This window comes from Martes martes (genome assembly GCF_963455335.1).
Source record: "Martes martes genome assembly, chromosome: 4".
NCBI lineage: Eukaryota > Metazoa > Chordata > Mammalia > Carnivora > Mustelidae > Martes > Martes martes.
In genome coordinates, this window is record NC_137891.1 from 174,101,960 (window position 1) to 174,117,310 (window position 15,351).

Consider the following 15,351-nt stretch of genomic DNA (forward strand, 5'->3'; position numbering starts at 1 on the left):
ATACCCTCACGACTGAACCCTGCTGTGATGTCCCTTCCCCAGCATTCATTCCTCCGTCCGCAGAGCGCGGTCAACGACACTTTGCGTTTTTCTCCGTTTGAGCGCCAGGGGGCGCTGCAGGAACGGCCGAGCCGGACGGGAGGACAGTCTCCAAGCAGCCTGGGTTGACACGCCCCTTTTCCCTTCCGAGCCAATCATTAGTGAGAGTGGGCGGAACCGCGCGCTGCGTACCTGCGCGTTAAGAGGCGGCCGCGTAGGCTTGGAGGCAGCGACCCGGCTTCAGACATGAAGTCGAGGCCGGTGGGTCCGGGGCCGCTGCTGCTGCTGCTGCTGCTGCTGCTGCTGGTGCTCCGACCCGCGTCTGTGCGCGGGGTCCAGCCTCCGCGCCGCTACACCCCGGACTGGCAGAGTCTGGACTCCCGGCCGCTGCCGGACTGGTTCGACAAGGCCAAGTTCGGGGTGTTCGTGCACTGGGGCGTGTTCTCGGTGCCGGCCTGGGGCAGCGAGTGGTTCTGGTGGCACTGGAAGGGCGAGGGGCTGCCGCAGTACGAGCAGTTCATGAGCGACAACTACCCGCCCGGCTTCAGCTACGCGGACTTCGGGCCGCAGTTCACGGCGCGCTTCTTCCACCCGGAAACCTGGACCGACCTCTTCCAGGCGTCCGGGGCCAAGTGAGTGTCGCCGCGGAGCCCGGCGGAGCCCCCCTTCCCGGCTCGGGCTGACGTTAGGCAGGTGGGAACCGAGCGGGGGCGGGGGGGGGCGGGGGGACGAGCCGGCTCGCCCAGGGTCGCTCAGCTGCCCGTCTGACTTCCGGAGCCCCCGGGTCCAGTGATTTGCCTCCTGAAGGATGCAGAACTGAATGTGGCACGCCGGGTCACGCGCAGGAGGCGTGTCTGCTTGAGGGTTAGAAGAAAATAAAGGTTTTCGGAAAGGTGGTGGGCTGGACAGGTGGTGTCTACGCCTGTATATCGAGACGATCGAGCTGGGTGATACCTAATGTCCCTTCCAGGTCATCAAGACAATCAGGATTCCAGAATTTTCATCCAGTGGTCTGGCATTTTGTCACCTCCCTGCAGCCTCCTTCCATGATGATAGAGAGGGATTGTGTTAGTGTCTTTCAGCTTTAACATCTCCCAGAGGAAAGGGGAGGGAAAGAGAGTTCTGGTGCGCAGTGTATTTGGACAACGGGACCGATTCTCACTCACTTGCTCTTCTCTGTGCCTTGCACACAGAGAGTGCTCAAGAGATGTTTGAACTATTTTGAGAGCTGTCAGAGCTTGGAGTGTGGAGAGTTCAGAGAAGTGAAAGTGTGGCGTGCTGAAATGGGGAAGGGAGAGGCTGTTGAAGGCTGGGGCCAATCCGGAAGGACTAATCCTGGAGGGCAGTATGTTGCCAGGTGTGAAGTCAAAGAATGGTTGCCCTCAGCTTCTAGAAGATGTTAGTTTGGCAGCCAGGAAGGAAGCGGTTTGGAGGAGGGTAAGAATGGAGGCAAGGAGGTTTTGCAGGTCCTGGCTTAGAGCAGTCTTCCATCCTTACCTTGTCTCCTCTGTCACCTCCTGGGTTTTTGTTTCCCTTGGACCTTGTACTCACGAAAATTTACAGCTGATGTTTAGTGTTTGCTGATAAATACATGGAAATATAAGACTCAAATAAACACATGTGGTGGTCACTATCTAATAGGAGCCTTAGAGATCCCTAGTTTACAAATAAAAATTGGAATCTTGGAGAACTTTGTCCAGACCCCTTATTTTGTGGCCCCGATGACAAGCCCAGATGGAGGAAGAGAACTAATGTCCTACGCCCAAATCTCGTGACTCCAAGGCAAAGGTTCCTTTCACCATACCAGGGGTCTGCAAACCGTGGCCAGAGAGAGAGGTCCCCTGCCCGTTCCTGTAAAATCCCATTCTGTAAGTTCCTGAGATGAAAACGATTTTTACGTTTTAAAAGGTTAAAAAAGAAAAAGAATATGCCACAAAGAGGAGTGGAGCCCTCAAAGGCTGAAATACTATCTGGCCCTTAAAGTCTTGGAGCTCCCCACACCAGCCAGTGATTAAATGATCATGTGCAGGCGTCATCGGTTTTTCTGCTGTACAAGCAAATGAAATGTTGAGTGTTATTTCAACACTGCACTTTTCTCCCCAGCTCTTTTGGTCTCTGGTCACCTCTGTAAATGACAGGCAGTTCATGTGACCTTTTCTTTTACTTTTCTGTCATCTGCTATTTCCAGAACAAGAGAGCTAAGGGGCACTTCTTTTTCTTACCTACTCCTTCCTTCCCTCTGGGCCTCCTCCTTGGCTGGGGACTAAAGATTCTGGCTTCCTTAAGTTTGCTTCCGTCCCTAGAGCAGTATCCACGGGGAGCTATGACTGCAGCGTCTTCCTGGGGATCACCAGCACAGTCACTCATGCAAGTACATTTCCTATGGTCAAGTTCTCCCAGCCTTTTTTAAAACCCTGAGGCATGCTGGGTAAGCTCATGCTTGTGGCCCATCACCTGCTTTCTTTGCTGTCCACAGGTATGTAGTCTTGACGACAAAACACCACGAAGGCTTCACAAACTGGCCAAGCCCTGTGTCTTGGAACTGGAACTCTAAGGATGTGGGTCCCCATCGTGATTTGGTTGGTGAGTTGGGAAAAGCCCTCAGGAAGAGGTAAGTATCTACAGATGGTTAGTCTGTCATCTCTTTTCACCTATCATTCCTCTTTGCTCTTGTGTATTTTCTAAGTTTGCGTGTAGTGAGTAAATCTAAAAGGCTCTGGCCTTTGAATTAGCAGTGTTTGATGCTCAGCATTTTACAGGTGACCAAAGGTGACATCATCAGAGAAATTCATGGTCCTGTTTAGGTGAGGGATACCCAACGTAGCCCACAGTGCTTCGTTTGCATTGTGCGAAGGATTCTTTCTGGAAGGCCTTCCAACCCGGGGCCTTTTCCAGGGTCTGACGAAGGACTGGTTCTGTCATCTTTGTGTCCCCCTTAGCTGTCAACCTGCAGCTAGAAAGTTTGGTTGAATGCTAGGTCAAGAGGGAGCTGACAAGGGCAGCAGTTAAAGGAGCCAGAAAGTGAGGTAAGGAGCTGCTTAGTTGATTCTAAGTAATGTTCCCCAATATTTGCCACTTAATAAGAAGTAACTTCCCAAGATCAAATAGCTTGGAAGTGGCAGCGGTGGGATTTGAACCCAGTTATTCTGGTTTTGGCCCCTACAGTTCTGAGTGTGATTGTCTATAGAGAGGAAGAGTGGTATTTGTACCTTACCCCATCTCAGCTCTGTTGTGATTTGGTAAACTTGATGCACTGTTTAAGGAGTAGGCCAGCTACCTGTTTGTATAGATAACATTTGATTGGAACACAGTTACGCCCACTCATTTATGTGCTGTATATATGAGTGCTTTCAAGTTACAATTTCAGAGTTGAACTAGAGACGGCAAGGCCTGCAAAGCCTAAAATGCTACGTGGCCCGTAAAGAAAGTGTTTGCTGTCTTTGGAGACCTGCTCAGTATTCAGTTTCCCAGTGCGGTGCGCAAAGTCCTGCAAAGAAAACAGTCCTGCTATAAAAGTCAGGTGTCGATCAGACTGGACTTTACCATCTTTCATTTTTACCTTCTTTGTATCTATTTAGTCCCCGAGTCATATGATGAAATAGCTAACTCTGATTCTTTCTGTCTTATCTGTGCTGTTGCAACGTTATCCTTACTTCTCACTGCAGTAAGGTGTTTCTGTGACACTCATCATTCATAACTCAAAACAAGTTTCATTGTGTATGAAAATAGGTCACTTGGACTCTTTTTCATTTTGGTTGAGAATTCTTGACATTTAGTGTTAATAACAGTTATCTTAAATAATGAATCTTAAATAAATCTTAAATCTTAAATAAATGAAACAATAAACCCACATTCATTAATTTCAGCTACATAGAAAATGTTGTGATTTTCTAAAATGTTGTGATTAAGATTTGGGATGTTTTAGTCTTTATACTTTTTTCAGTTTCCTAGTATCTCTACAATATGTATTCTTACAACTGGCAGAGAAAACAGTTTTTTAAAAGGACCGTGTGTCATTACTGAGATAACTGACATAGATAAAAAATGGTTTAAATGACATTTGAGGGGCCCCTGGGTGGCTCAGTCAGTTAAGTGTCTGCCTTTGGCTCAGGTCATGATTTCAGGTCCTGGGATGGAGTCCCGAATGAGGCTCTCTCCTCAGTGGGGAGTCTGCTTCCCAATCTTTTCCTCCCCCACTGCTGGTGCTCTCTCCTGCTCTCTCGTTCTCAAATAAATAAAATTTTTCCAAAAAAATGACATTTGGGGCTAAGGTACTTATGTATAAAAAGTAGTCCTGTGTGTGATCAAAAACCCAGTAACTTTGTTTAAGTTAATGATAAGAGGTAATTTAAGGAAATGGTTTGCGGTCCCACTTGCCCCTGCATGCCCTTACTGGTAAGTTTCACTGAGATGTAAAAATGCTGCCACTGATTTTCCTTAAACAACATTATTTTTTTCTTTGTTTGATGGACATTTACTGTTCTGTTTTTCTATTTAAGGAATATACGTTATGGACTCTACCACTCACTTTTAGAATGGTTCCACCCACTCTACCTACTTGATAAGAAAAATGGCTTCAAAACACAGTATTTTGTCCGTGCAAAAACAATGCCAGAACTATATGACCTTGTTAACAGGTAAAAAAAAAAAAAAAGTTATTGTCCTTATGACTTTTATTAATGAAATCAGAACTTCCTATAGGATGCTGTTAAGCTAGGGGAAAAGGGGAAAAAGAAGGAATGTGGGGAAAAAAATCTATAAGACGTCAAAATGAAGATGGTGGTTTGCATTAAGACAGAAAATATTTTTTCTTCCTACTATTCAAAACTCCCATAATGTGGTCATATTGCTTTTATAGATTGAAACAGACCGAGGATGGGGGTTTTTAAGTTTTAAAGTCAAGACTTCAGTCCCTCCTTGCATGCTGGTTTCTTTGTCAGGACCTTGGAGAGAGGCAACATGACCCCAAGGACCTTGCACTGGTTTGGGATCTGGCAGATTTGCATGTGAACCCTGGCTTTTGTTACTCACCGGCCTTAAAGGAAATGCCTTCAATACAGGGCTCAGAATGACATGTGAAAAATATTTGTCACCTTGCCTGGTACAGAATAAGGGTGTTGTTATCATTATTTTTCTTAAAATGATCACTTTCGCATTGGGGCTCATCACTAGTCTTCACCATGCTTTATTTCTGGTTTGCCCTTCTTGCACCTGGGGGCTGGCTCACACAGGATGGTGGATCTTTAAAGCTCTAGGGGCAGCCACCTCTGCCTGGACTCTCATTTTAGACCAAAACCAAACAAAGTTCCTTGCATCCAGATGACAGTAGGTCCTAAGAGACCAGCAGAGGCTTGGAGTCAGACAGAACTGGATCCGAAATCCACTTCTTTTTCTTGCTGACTGTGTGGCCTTGAATACACTCCCCAATCTTTCGAGATCACAGTTTCTTTATCTGTGAAATGGGGATAACACACACCGCAGTGGTGCTGCGAAAACTAGGAAGGTGCTGAGTATAGAGGGCCTTGCACACTTTCTCGTTCACAGTAAAACACAGACCGTCTGCGTTATACTTGCCTCTTAGACAGGTAGTCTTTTCCTTAGAATCTGCGTGCCGTCCTGATTACAGAGGACAGCCTAGGACCAGGCATCGGCAGATGTGCATTTGAGTTCCAGCTCCTGTTACTTGGAGGTTTTGTCACCTGAAACAGATTGCCCTGCTGAGCATCCAGTTCTTGCTCTCTAAATGGGAATAATCATGCTTACCTTACAGGTGTGTATAAATGCACGTGCGTGCACACGCACCCACTCACACATGCCACACAGAGGTCAGAGTGGAATATGTGGAAGGTGCGGCTGTGTGGCTCAGGGGGACTCTAGAGATCCTTTGCAGTGGAAGCTTTGGGCAGTTGTCCAAAACAGTGCATTTCCTGGAATAGTTCAAGCTCTTAAAACTTTTTTTTTTTTAATGAAAAACGGATAATTTTTTTAATTTAAATTGAACTTAGTAAGTAATGTATTATTAGGTTCACGGTAGAATTTAGTGATTCATCAGTTGCATAGAACACCCAGTGCTCATCACATCACGTGCCCTCCTTCATGCCCCTCACCCAGTGACCCCATCCCCCCACCCATCTCCCCTCTAGCCCCCCTCAGTTTGTTCCCTAGAGTTAAGAGTCTCTTACAGTTTGCCTCTCTCTCATTCTGATCTCATTTTATTTTTGCTTCCCTTCCCCTATGTTCTTAGTGTTTTGTTTCTTAAATTCCGCATATAAGTGGAATCATCTGGTATTTGTCTCTCTCTGATTTATTTCACTTAGCGTAATACACTGTAGTTCCATCCGCATTTTTGCAACTGGAAATATTTCATTCTTTTTGATAGCTGTGTGTGTGTGTGCCTGTGCGCACGTGTGTGTGCCACATCTTCTTTATTTTCCGTATTTTGGCTATTGTGGACATTGCTGCTATAAACATTTGGGTGCACATGCCCCTTCGGATCACTACCTTTGTATCTTTAGGCTAAATACCCAGTAGTGCGATTGCTGGGTCATAGGGTCGCTCTATTTTTAACTTTTAACTTTTAACTTTTAACTTTTTGAGGAACCTCCATACTGTTTTCCAGAGTGGTTGCACCAGCTTGCATTCCTACCAGCAGTGTAGGAGGGTTCCCTCTTCTCCGCATCCTTGCCAGCATCTGTCATTTCCTGACTTGTTAATGCATCTTAAAGGCAGAAACCTTAAGTCTGTAGTTCTGGAGCACAGAAAAGAGTTCTGGACCCTTTTCATTGGAATTAGTTGCTGCAAGGGAACCAAATTACTTATGTGCGGATTACAACCCTGTTTTTTTCAGGAGACACTGAAAAAAGATTAGGAGGAAATGTTCCAAAATACTGTGTACTAAACAGCGGTTCTTTACGACGAGCGACATTAACAGAGCTATGGTTGTTATTTTGTCTCTTTACTTTTCCACATTGTTTGGACCATGGTAATTATATGGCACTTTCAGAATGAGAGAAAATCTTAAAGTATTTGTTACAAAATAGATCCATGACACTTTACTGTGAATAGATTCAGATAACAGACATTGTTCTAATCGCGTGTCTTTCAGGTATCAACCTGACTTGATTTGGTCTGATGGAGAGTGGGAATGTCCTGATACTTACTGGAACTCTACGGAGTTTCTTTCTTGGCTCTACAATGATAGCCCAGTCAAGGCACGTGATTGTACGACTTCTCTCTTATGAACCTGTTATGAGAAAAGAAAGAGTAAGAGGCCAAGATCCAGAGTAATAACAGTGATAACAGCAACAATAATAAATACTAGTAGCAACATGGAGGTGGTAGGGGCCAGGGGATTTCATGGATGTTGAAGGTTTCTCCTTTAATTCTTTTCCCCGCCTTAGTATAAGCTTTCTTTCTCTCCTTTAATTCTTGATTTCGACAACAGAGGTTTAAAGCCTGTTAAATTTAAGTAATAGAATAAAACCAGTACGTAGAAGTCCGAGAGAGTTAGAGAAAGTAAAATAAATATTAAGCATGCAAACATTATAAATGAGAAAAACATCCCAAAAAATTAATATACAAAACCTATACAATTAAATGATGGGAATAAGATGCAACTATTTATGCCCTCATCTATCTGTGCTGGCTATGCAGCTTAACTTTTAAGAGGGAATTTCATTTCTCTTACATCCACGGTAGATTCGGTGAGGTCACACCTGGATCAGTGTTCCCCATTTAAGTTAGATAAATAACTCTGATGTGATGTCGTATTGTCCACATACCTGTCTACGCAGCCAGTCTCTGCTGGATCTCTAAGGGCAAGAGCGGTTTTATTCCCCTTGGATACCCCAGTACAAGAATCATAGTAGTGTTAATCATTAACCTTAAGATATTATGGGGGGGGCACCTGGGTGGCTCAGTTGGCTACGTGTCTGCCTTAGGCTTGGTTCACAATCCCAGGATCCTGGGATCAAGCCCCGCATGGGGCTCCCTGCTCAGCGGGGAGTCCGCTGCTCCCTCTGTCTACCGCTCCCCCCGCTTGTGTTCTGTCTCAAGTTTTTAAAAATCTTCAAAAAAAAAAAAAAGATATTCTGCATTATGATTTCTCATAGTTCAGCCAAGATTTGAAGGAAAGAAAATATTTGCTGACTTTTCTTTACCTGGGAAAAAGGGCCATGCAGTGGAAAGCAGTCAGGTTCACATACCTGATTCACAGTCCTAGCTTCCTGAAACTCTGCCCAGGGGTGTGACCTTGGGCATGTCTTCTCCTCCCCATTTCTCCTTTAATAGAAGAAATAGTTTACCAGATGATCTTTCAAAGATGCTCTTCCAGCTTTGACATTACATGTGGCTTGACCAGGGTTTCTCAGCCTCAGCCCAATGGCATTTGGGGCTGGATATTTTGCTGTGGGGGGGGGTCTTGTTTGTCCCAAGACATTTAACAGCGTGCCTGGCCTCTACCACTAGATGGCAGTAGCACCCCCACCCTGGCAACCAAAGTGTCTCTAGACTTTGCCAAAAGTCTCTTGAGCACGATAGCCCTCAATTGAGAACGGTTCTGGACCAAGTCCATTCCTTATGTTCCCAAACACAACTTACCAACCTGCATTACGTAAGGAAATGAAGTGGTTTTACCCTAGATGACCCAGTACTCTCTTCTTTTAGGAACAGGTAGTGGTAAATGACCGGTGGGGTCAGAACTCTTCCTGTCACCATGGAGGATACTACAACTGTCAAGATAAATTCAAGCCAGAGAGCTTGCCAGATCACAAGTGGGAAATGTGTACCTCCATAGACAAGCTCTCCTGGGGCTTTCGTCGGAACATGGTGATGGGGGACATTGCAAGTGAATGTGAAATCATTTCGGTAAGAGCACCTGTGAGTTACTTGACAGTAACTACTGTCTCAAATTACCCTTCTAACTAAGAGTGGTGGGAGCACTCTGGATGGAAGCGCAGGTCAATAGAACCCCCTGGGGTCATTGAACATAACCATAGACACCTGTCCTGGGGCATCTGGGTGGCTTAGTTCGTTAAACATCCAACTCTTGGTTTCGGCTCAGATCTTGATCTTGGAGTTGTGAGATTGAACCCCACATCAGGATCTGCTCTCAGCGTGGAATCTACCTGGGATTCTCTCTCTCTCTCCCTCTCCCCCACTATCCATCCCCCTCAAATAAATAAATCTTAAATTAAAAAAAAAAAAAACCTGTCCTAAGGAAATAATTATAATTACAGAAGAAAGTCTTACATATAGAGATGTTCTTCCCAGAATTTTTTGCAGTTGGATATGTGGGTTGTTTTAATTTCTTGCAGCCATAAAGGGATATTTAAGTAGATCTGGGGATTTTCCTTAACCATTAAAATTTTTATGAATGCAATATAGGTCAATGCATAGGGCTTGAGTGAAAAAGTAAGTTACAAATTATCACAACTGTATAAAATATATTTCCATCGCACAGGGAAAAGACCAGAGGGAATATCAAAAGTTGATGGTGTGGTGTCTTTGGGGTACTCCAATACATTCTTTTTTAAATTTTCTGAATGTAATTTTTCTGGGTCCATTTGAAGCATACCTATTCGAGGTCACAGTAAACACATGCACGCGCATACACACACGCACGTACACACCAGGCACACCACACCACTCCAGAAGCTTTGAAGAATATATCCCTTTACAGCATGTTTTCCCAAGGGGACAGCATATACATTTATGTCGCCCATTTTATACAGAGTGTTCCAAATTCTGCATTCTCTTCCGTGTCCCCCAAGTCTCCCTGGCACCCACTCACAACCTGATCCCCATACTCTCTCTCCCTACTTCTCAGCTTCCCTGATCACACTCTGTGCTGCCACCGCCTGGCCTGCCCCACTGCGTGCCACACTGGGGGAAGTGTAGGCTGGTGATCAGTCTGTGGAATTCGAATTAATATATTTCTCCACTTTGTAGCAGGATTTTCAATTTTCTCATATAAGCCCGTCCTGCTTTCATGATGACAAAAAATAGACTTTTCGGAAGGGTAAAGGCTATTCACCAAAGGAGAGAACATGCCCTAGATTCTTTTTCTTCTCTTCATACCTGTGGGTGCTAAGTGTCCTGCTGGACTTGGCACCTGATGCTAGGATTCCATTGTTCTGCTCTCTCCAGGAACTGGTGCAGACCGTGAGCCTGGGAGGCAACTACCTTCTTAATGTTGGAGCAACTAAAGATGGACTGATTGTTCCCATCTTCCAAGAAAGGCTTTTTGCTGTGGGGAAGTGGCTGAGCGTCAATGGGGAGGCGATCTATTCCTCTAAACCATGGAGGATACAACTGGAAAAGAACACGACGTCTGTGTGGTGAGCTTGCCTTCTGTCGCATACGGGACCAGGATGACAGCCCCTCCCTGGCTGATGCCTCCTCAGCTCCACAGTGTTACAAGCCAGGGTAGAAGCTGTCAGGAGGAAACCCCAAAGCTGCGCTTTTGCTAGGAAATTTGTACCCCAATTTATGTCTTAAGCCCCCAGGGTATCTTTGACTAGGGAGAGAGAGGTCTGGTGAGATGCTGAAAGGAGGAGCTACCAAGTATCTGTGAATATACTTGACCTTGTTACCCTGCCTCCCCAAAATAGTACTAGCCGATGCTTGCACAGCACCTCCAATATTTAAGGCTCCAGTCCAAATTCTTTCCACTCACTGAATCCCCTCAACAGTCCCACAAATGGATACTGTTAATTATCCCCATGTTCCAAGAGAGAAGGGGGACCCAGCGCAGCACTCTACCTCGCCTGGGATCACAAACCCAACTCATGGAGAAGTCGTGATTCAAACTTGGCTTTGTGGATCTAGTTATTTGACCTTGGGCCTGTGTGTTACAGTCTGAAATGGGGTGATGATACTTAGCTTCCTGTGGTAGTTATGAAGTGTGGTAATTTACGTAAAGCGCCAAGCAGAGCACCAGGCGCATGCAAAGTGCTCGGTGAAAGGCCTCTGCGCCTGTGATACCAGCGGACGGAGCTCTTTGCATCCGGGGAAACACGTTCATCCTTCCGTTTGGGCTGAATTCCTATTTAGGGATTTTCACCCTCTTGTCTGTGCACAGCGAGCTCCCAGAACAAATTCCTCTTCACTGCACATCTTATTGGAGCCTCTGCCGTTTTCCCATGGATTTGGAGTTGAAAAAAAGATTTGAATAAAAAGGCAAATGGCTTGTGTGTGCGATGACTAGTGTAAGCGTTAAAGATATTTAAAGAAAACTTAAGCGGTCCCCAGAAAGAGTCTTACCGGGCTGCCTTCTTCCCACAGAGCTCCGTAGGTAGTGAGTTAGTGCACTAGGGCACCGACAGACTCAAGGCGTTGGGGTCGGTAGCTGATTGAAAGGGGGCTACATGAGGCTTTGTGTCAGGGTCTCAAGCCAGGTATTTCTGACATTGACATTTCTTTTTTCCCAGGTATACCTCAAGAGAAACAGCTGTTTATGCCATTTTCCTGCACTGGCCAGAAAATGGAGTCTTAAACCTTGCATCCCCTGTAACTACCTCGACTACACAGGTGAGGAGCCTCAGCCAGTCTGTTCCGAGAGGCACCTTTCCTAAAGGAACTGGAGGTCTTCTCTACTTCTTCCTTCCTACCCCAGGTCTCCCCTGTATTGCACCCCCCGCTTCTGGACAATCCACCCTGCCCCAGTGTGACTGCCTCCCATCACGTTCAAGCCATATTCTGTACTCAGTGTGCTGATGTCTTCTCCGTTCCCTTTTGCTTTCTGCAGATAACGATGCTGGGGATCCAGAAAGATCTGAAGTGGTCCACAGATCCAGAAGAAGGTCTGCTCATTTACCTGCCCCAGCTGCCACTCTTCACTCTGCCAATTGAGTTTGGCTGGACTATAAAGCTGACAGGAGTGCATTGATCGTTGGGAGTTCAGGCAGAACTGCCTCCTCTCTGCTGCTTTGGTTTTCCTCTTATAGCACCAGCATTGTAATAAACTACTTCTCTACTCAGAGGTGGCTTTTCCAACACATTTTAATCAAAGGAACTGAGTGCATTATACTGATGTCTCAGTGGATCAGAGAATCTGAGATCCATTGCTAGCATACCTCTCCCTGATCAGCAGGAGGCACTAACCGGTTAAGCTCTGAATTCATCCTTCTGTTCCTAACCTGGGGAATGATCTACCCCAGAAACTTCATTCCATTCTCTATGTTTGAAACCTGTCTCCTTAATCAATGACTTCAGATTAAGGAATGAGCCAAGTCACCCCACTGCCTATGGACGGAGGTGGAAAGGATTTGGCAAGCTCAGCCATATGCTGTGTACTTAGCGTCAGTTGTCCCAGCACCCCTCAGAGGAGGAGAGCCTAGAAGGGAAGGAAGAGGCTTGCTAGGGCTGCTAGTGGTCAGCCCTTTGGAAGTGTCCAAAGCAAAGTCGGGGCTCAGAAAATCAGTCTGTTTACAGTGGTATCTTGAAGACAATGAATGTGATTCTGCCCTGCTTTTTAAAATATGATCCAATCAATAAATTTTTATGTCAAATCGTTTCTACCAAAAAGCATGTCGTAGTTTTCTTCTCCCAGTTTCTTAAGGACTGCTTATGAAAAACTTTGTTTCTGTTAAAAAGAAAAAACAAAGCCCAAAGGACTTGTCAAGTCTCCTTAATGCCGAGCAAAGAACATAATTCCTTTGGCTTTTCTGCTTCTCACTTCTAGTACCATTCTTTTTTTTTTTTTTTTTTAAGATTTTATTTATTTATTTGACAGAGAGAGAGATCACAAGTAGGCAGAGAGGCAGGCAGAGAGAGAGGGGGAAGCAGGCTCCCTGCTGAGCAGAGAGCCCAATGTGGGGCTCGATCCCAGGACCCCGAGATCATGACCTGAGCCGAAGGCAGAGGCTTTAACCCGCTGAGCCACCCAGGCGCCCCTAGTACCATTCTTTTGAGTTGGCTACCAGTTCAGCCCCTTTGATTATTATAGATATAATCAGATTTTCTCTTTCTTTTTTATTTAATAGATATATTTATAAATCTTTACCCAACATTTGAGGAATATTTGTTTTTCTCAAGCACATGGAATATTTACAAATGTAAATACCAAAGGAGCACTATCATACAGACGTGTGTGTCTGCAACATAATTAAAGGACCATAAAAAAATAAAAACTTGAAGGGAAAAAAATCTATATATTTGGAAATTTTAAAACACACTTCAGAATAACTCACTGATCAATGAAGTCACCATACAAGGAATTAGGAAATACTTAGAATAATAATGAGACCACAATGTACTGAACTTTGTGAGATGAAGTCTTTAGGGAGGAATCTGGGAAGATGGCAGTGAGTAGGCACCAGGAATCTGTCTCCTGACCTCGACAACAATTACACTGGCAGAATTTGGTGGAACTCTTGTACAAGTCCGGAGTCTACCAAGGCTCCAGTTCCAGAGGAAGATTCAGATGGTAAATTGTGGTTTGGGTCCATCCACCTACCTATCCCCCAGCCACAGCCATGTAGCTGGCAGTGATGAACATGTTCCTGGAGCAACTTGCACACAGCCTGTGGGAGTCAACATGGGCAAAAAGGACGCTGTTCTCCAAATATCTGGGATTTGAGCTCTGAGCTCTGATCTTTGATTGCTGCTTCTGATCACAGAGGTACAGGCAAAGGGGTGGGCAGCCGTTGTTGGACCTCTCCCACGGCTGCAAGCCCTGCCTCTGGCTGAGGTGATTTCCAGTGGATTTAAATATTCACCCTTTTGGGGGTGCCTGGGTGGCTCAGTGGATTGAGCCGCTGCCTTCGGCTCGGGTCATGATCTCAGGGTCCTGGGATCGAGCCCCGCATCGGGCTCTCTGCTCAGCGGGGAGCCTGCTTCCCCTTCTCTCTCTGCCTGCCTCTCTGCCTACTTGTGATCTCTCTATCTGTCAAATAAATAAATAAAATCTTTAAAAAAAAAATAAATAAATAAATAAATAAATATTCACCCTTTTGGGAGCCAGACATTAAAAATTAGGACATTCAAAAACAACTGCATGTATGAGGAGAATTAGAAAATGACCACACATGCCCACGGAAAGGCTCAGAAAAGAGCCCAAGTTTACACCTCTGGCTCATCTGTAGCCCAGAGATAGCTGACAACAATCAAAATGCAAAAATAAAAATACCAGCAAGTCCTGGGAAGTGGGTAGAGGGAGGGGGTATCTGACTTCCAGAGTTACAACATTATTAGAGTCCGATGTCCAGATGTCCGCAAAGAAATCACAAAGCACAAAGAGAAACAGGAAAACATGGCCCATTCAAAAGAAAAAAAGTGAATCAACAGAAACTGAAAAAGACCTGGTGGCATATAAACTAGACAGACCTTAAAACAGCTGCCTTAAAGATACTCAGAAAACTAAAGGAAGCTGTGGAGAAGTCAAGAAAATGATGTATGAATGAAACAGATATATGAAGAGATAGCTAGACAGATAATCTAAGAAGAAACCACACACGTACACAATTTTGGAGCTGAAAAGTACAATTGAAATGAGAAATTCACCAGAGGGATTCAAAGGCAGATTTGAGTAGGCAGGAGAAAGAATTTTGTACCAGAAGATAGGACGATGTAAATTACTGAGTCTGAGGAATTGAAAGAAGATAGAAGAAAAACCACGTTAGAGCAAAGATAAACAAAACAGAGAAAAACAACAGAGAAGATAAAGTTGGTTTTTTGAAAAGATCAGCAAAATGACACACCCATAGCTAAGATGGATTGAGGAAAAAGAAAAGATCCAAACTACTAAAATAAAAATGAAAATGGGACACTACTACTAGTTCTACAGAAATAAAAAGAATTATGGGAGCACTATAGAGCAGTTGTACTCCAACAAATTGGGTAACTAGATAAAGTGAGAAATTTCCTAAAAACACAAAACCTACCGAGACTAAATCACAAAGAAACAGAAAACCTGAATAGACGTATAACAAGTAAGGAGATCAAATCAATAATTTTAAGATCTCCTGACAAAGAAAAGCCCGGGAACCAATAGCTTCTTTGGTGAATTCTACCAAACGTTTAAAGAACTAACGTTTCCAGAAAAGTAAAGAGGAGAGAAAACTTCCTAACTTACTCTATGAGGCCAGCATTAGCCTGACACCAAATCCAGACAAAGACACCACCAGAAGACTACAGACCAACATCCCTTATGATCATTGATGCAGAACTCTTCCACAAAATACTAGCAAACCAAAATCAGCAACATATTCAAAGTATTACACGCCATCACCAAGTGGGATTTATTCATGGGATGCAAGGATGGTTCAAGATACAGAAATCAATCATTGTAATAAACCACATTAACAAAATGAA

At 44.6% G+C, this 15,351-nt stretch overlaps 1 protein-coding gene across 1 annotated transcript; it reads left to right on the forward strand.

Annotated features, from left to right (window-relative positions):
* Positions 1–208: 208 nt before the first annotated feature.
* On the forward strand, positions 209–12,017 carry FUCA1 (alpha-L-fucosidase 1). Its single transcript, XM_080802530.1, has 8 exons — positions 209–671; positions 2,516–2,650; positions 4,539–4,676; positions 7,145–7,250; positions 8,704–8,904; positions 10,186–10,376; positions 11,469–11,568; positions 11,786–12,017. Exons 1-8 carry the CDS (start codon positions 286–288, stop codon positions 11,924–11,926), a joined length of 1,398 nt encoding a protein of 465 aa, XP_080658656.1. The 5' UTR covers positions 209–285; the 3' UTR covers positions 11,927–12,017.
* Positions 12,018–15,351: the final 3,334 nt, after the last annotated feature.

Coding starts and splice junctions, on each gene's coding strand:
- FUCA1 (XM_080802530.1), top strand. CDS start 286: ATGAAGTCGAGGCCGGTGGGTCCGGGGCCGCTGCTGCTGCTGCTGCTG. Junction 4,677..7,144: donor CTATATGACCTTGTTAACAG/GTAAAAAAAAAA, acceptor CGTGTCTTTCAG/GTATCAACCTGACTTGATTT. Junction 11,569..11,785: donor TAACTACCTCGACTACACAG/GTGAGGAGCCTC, acceptor TGCTTTCTGCAG/ATAACGATGCTGGGGATCCA.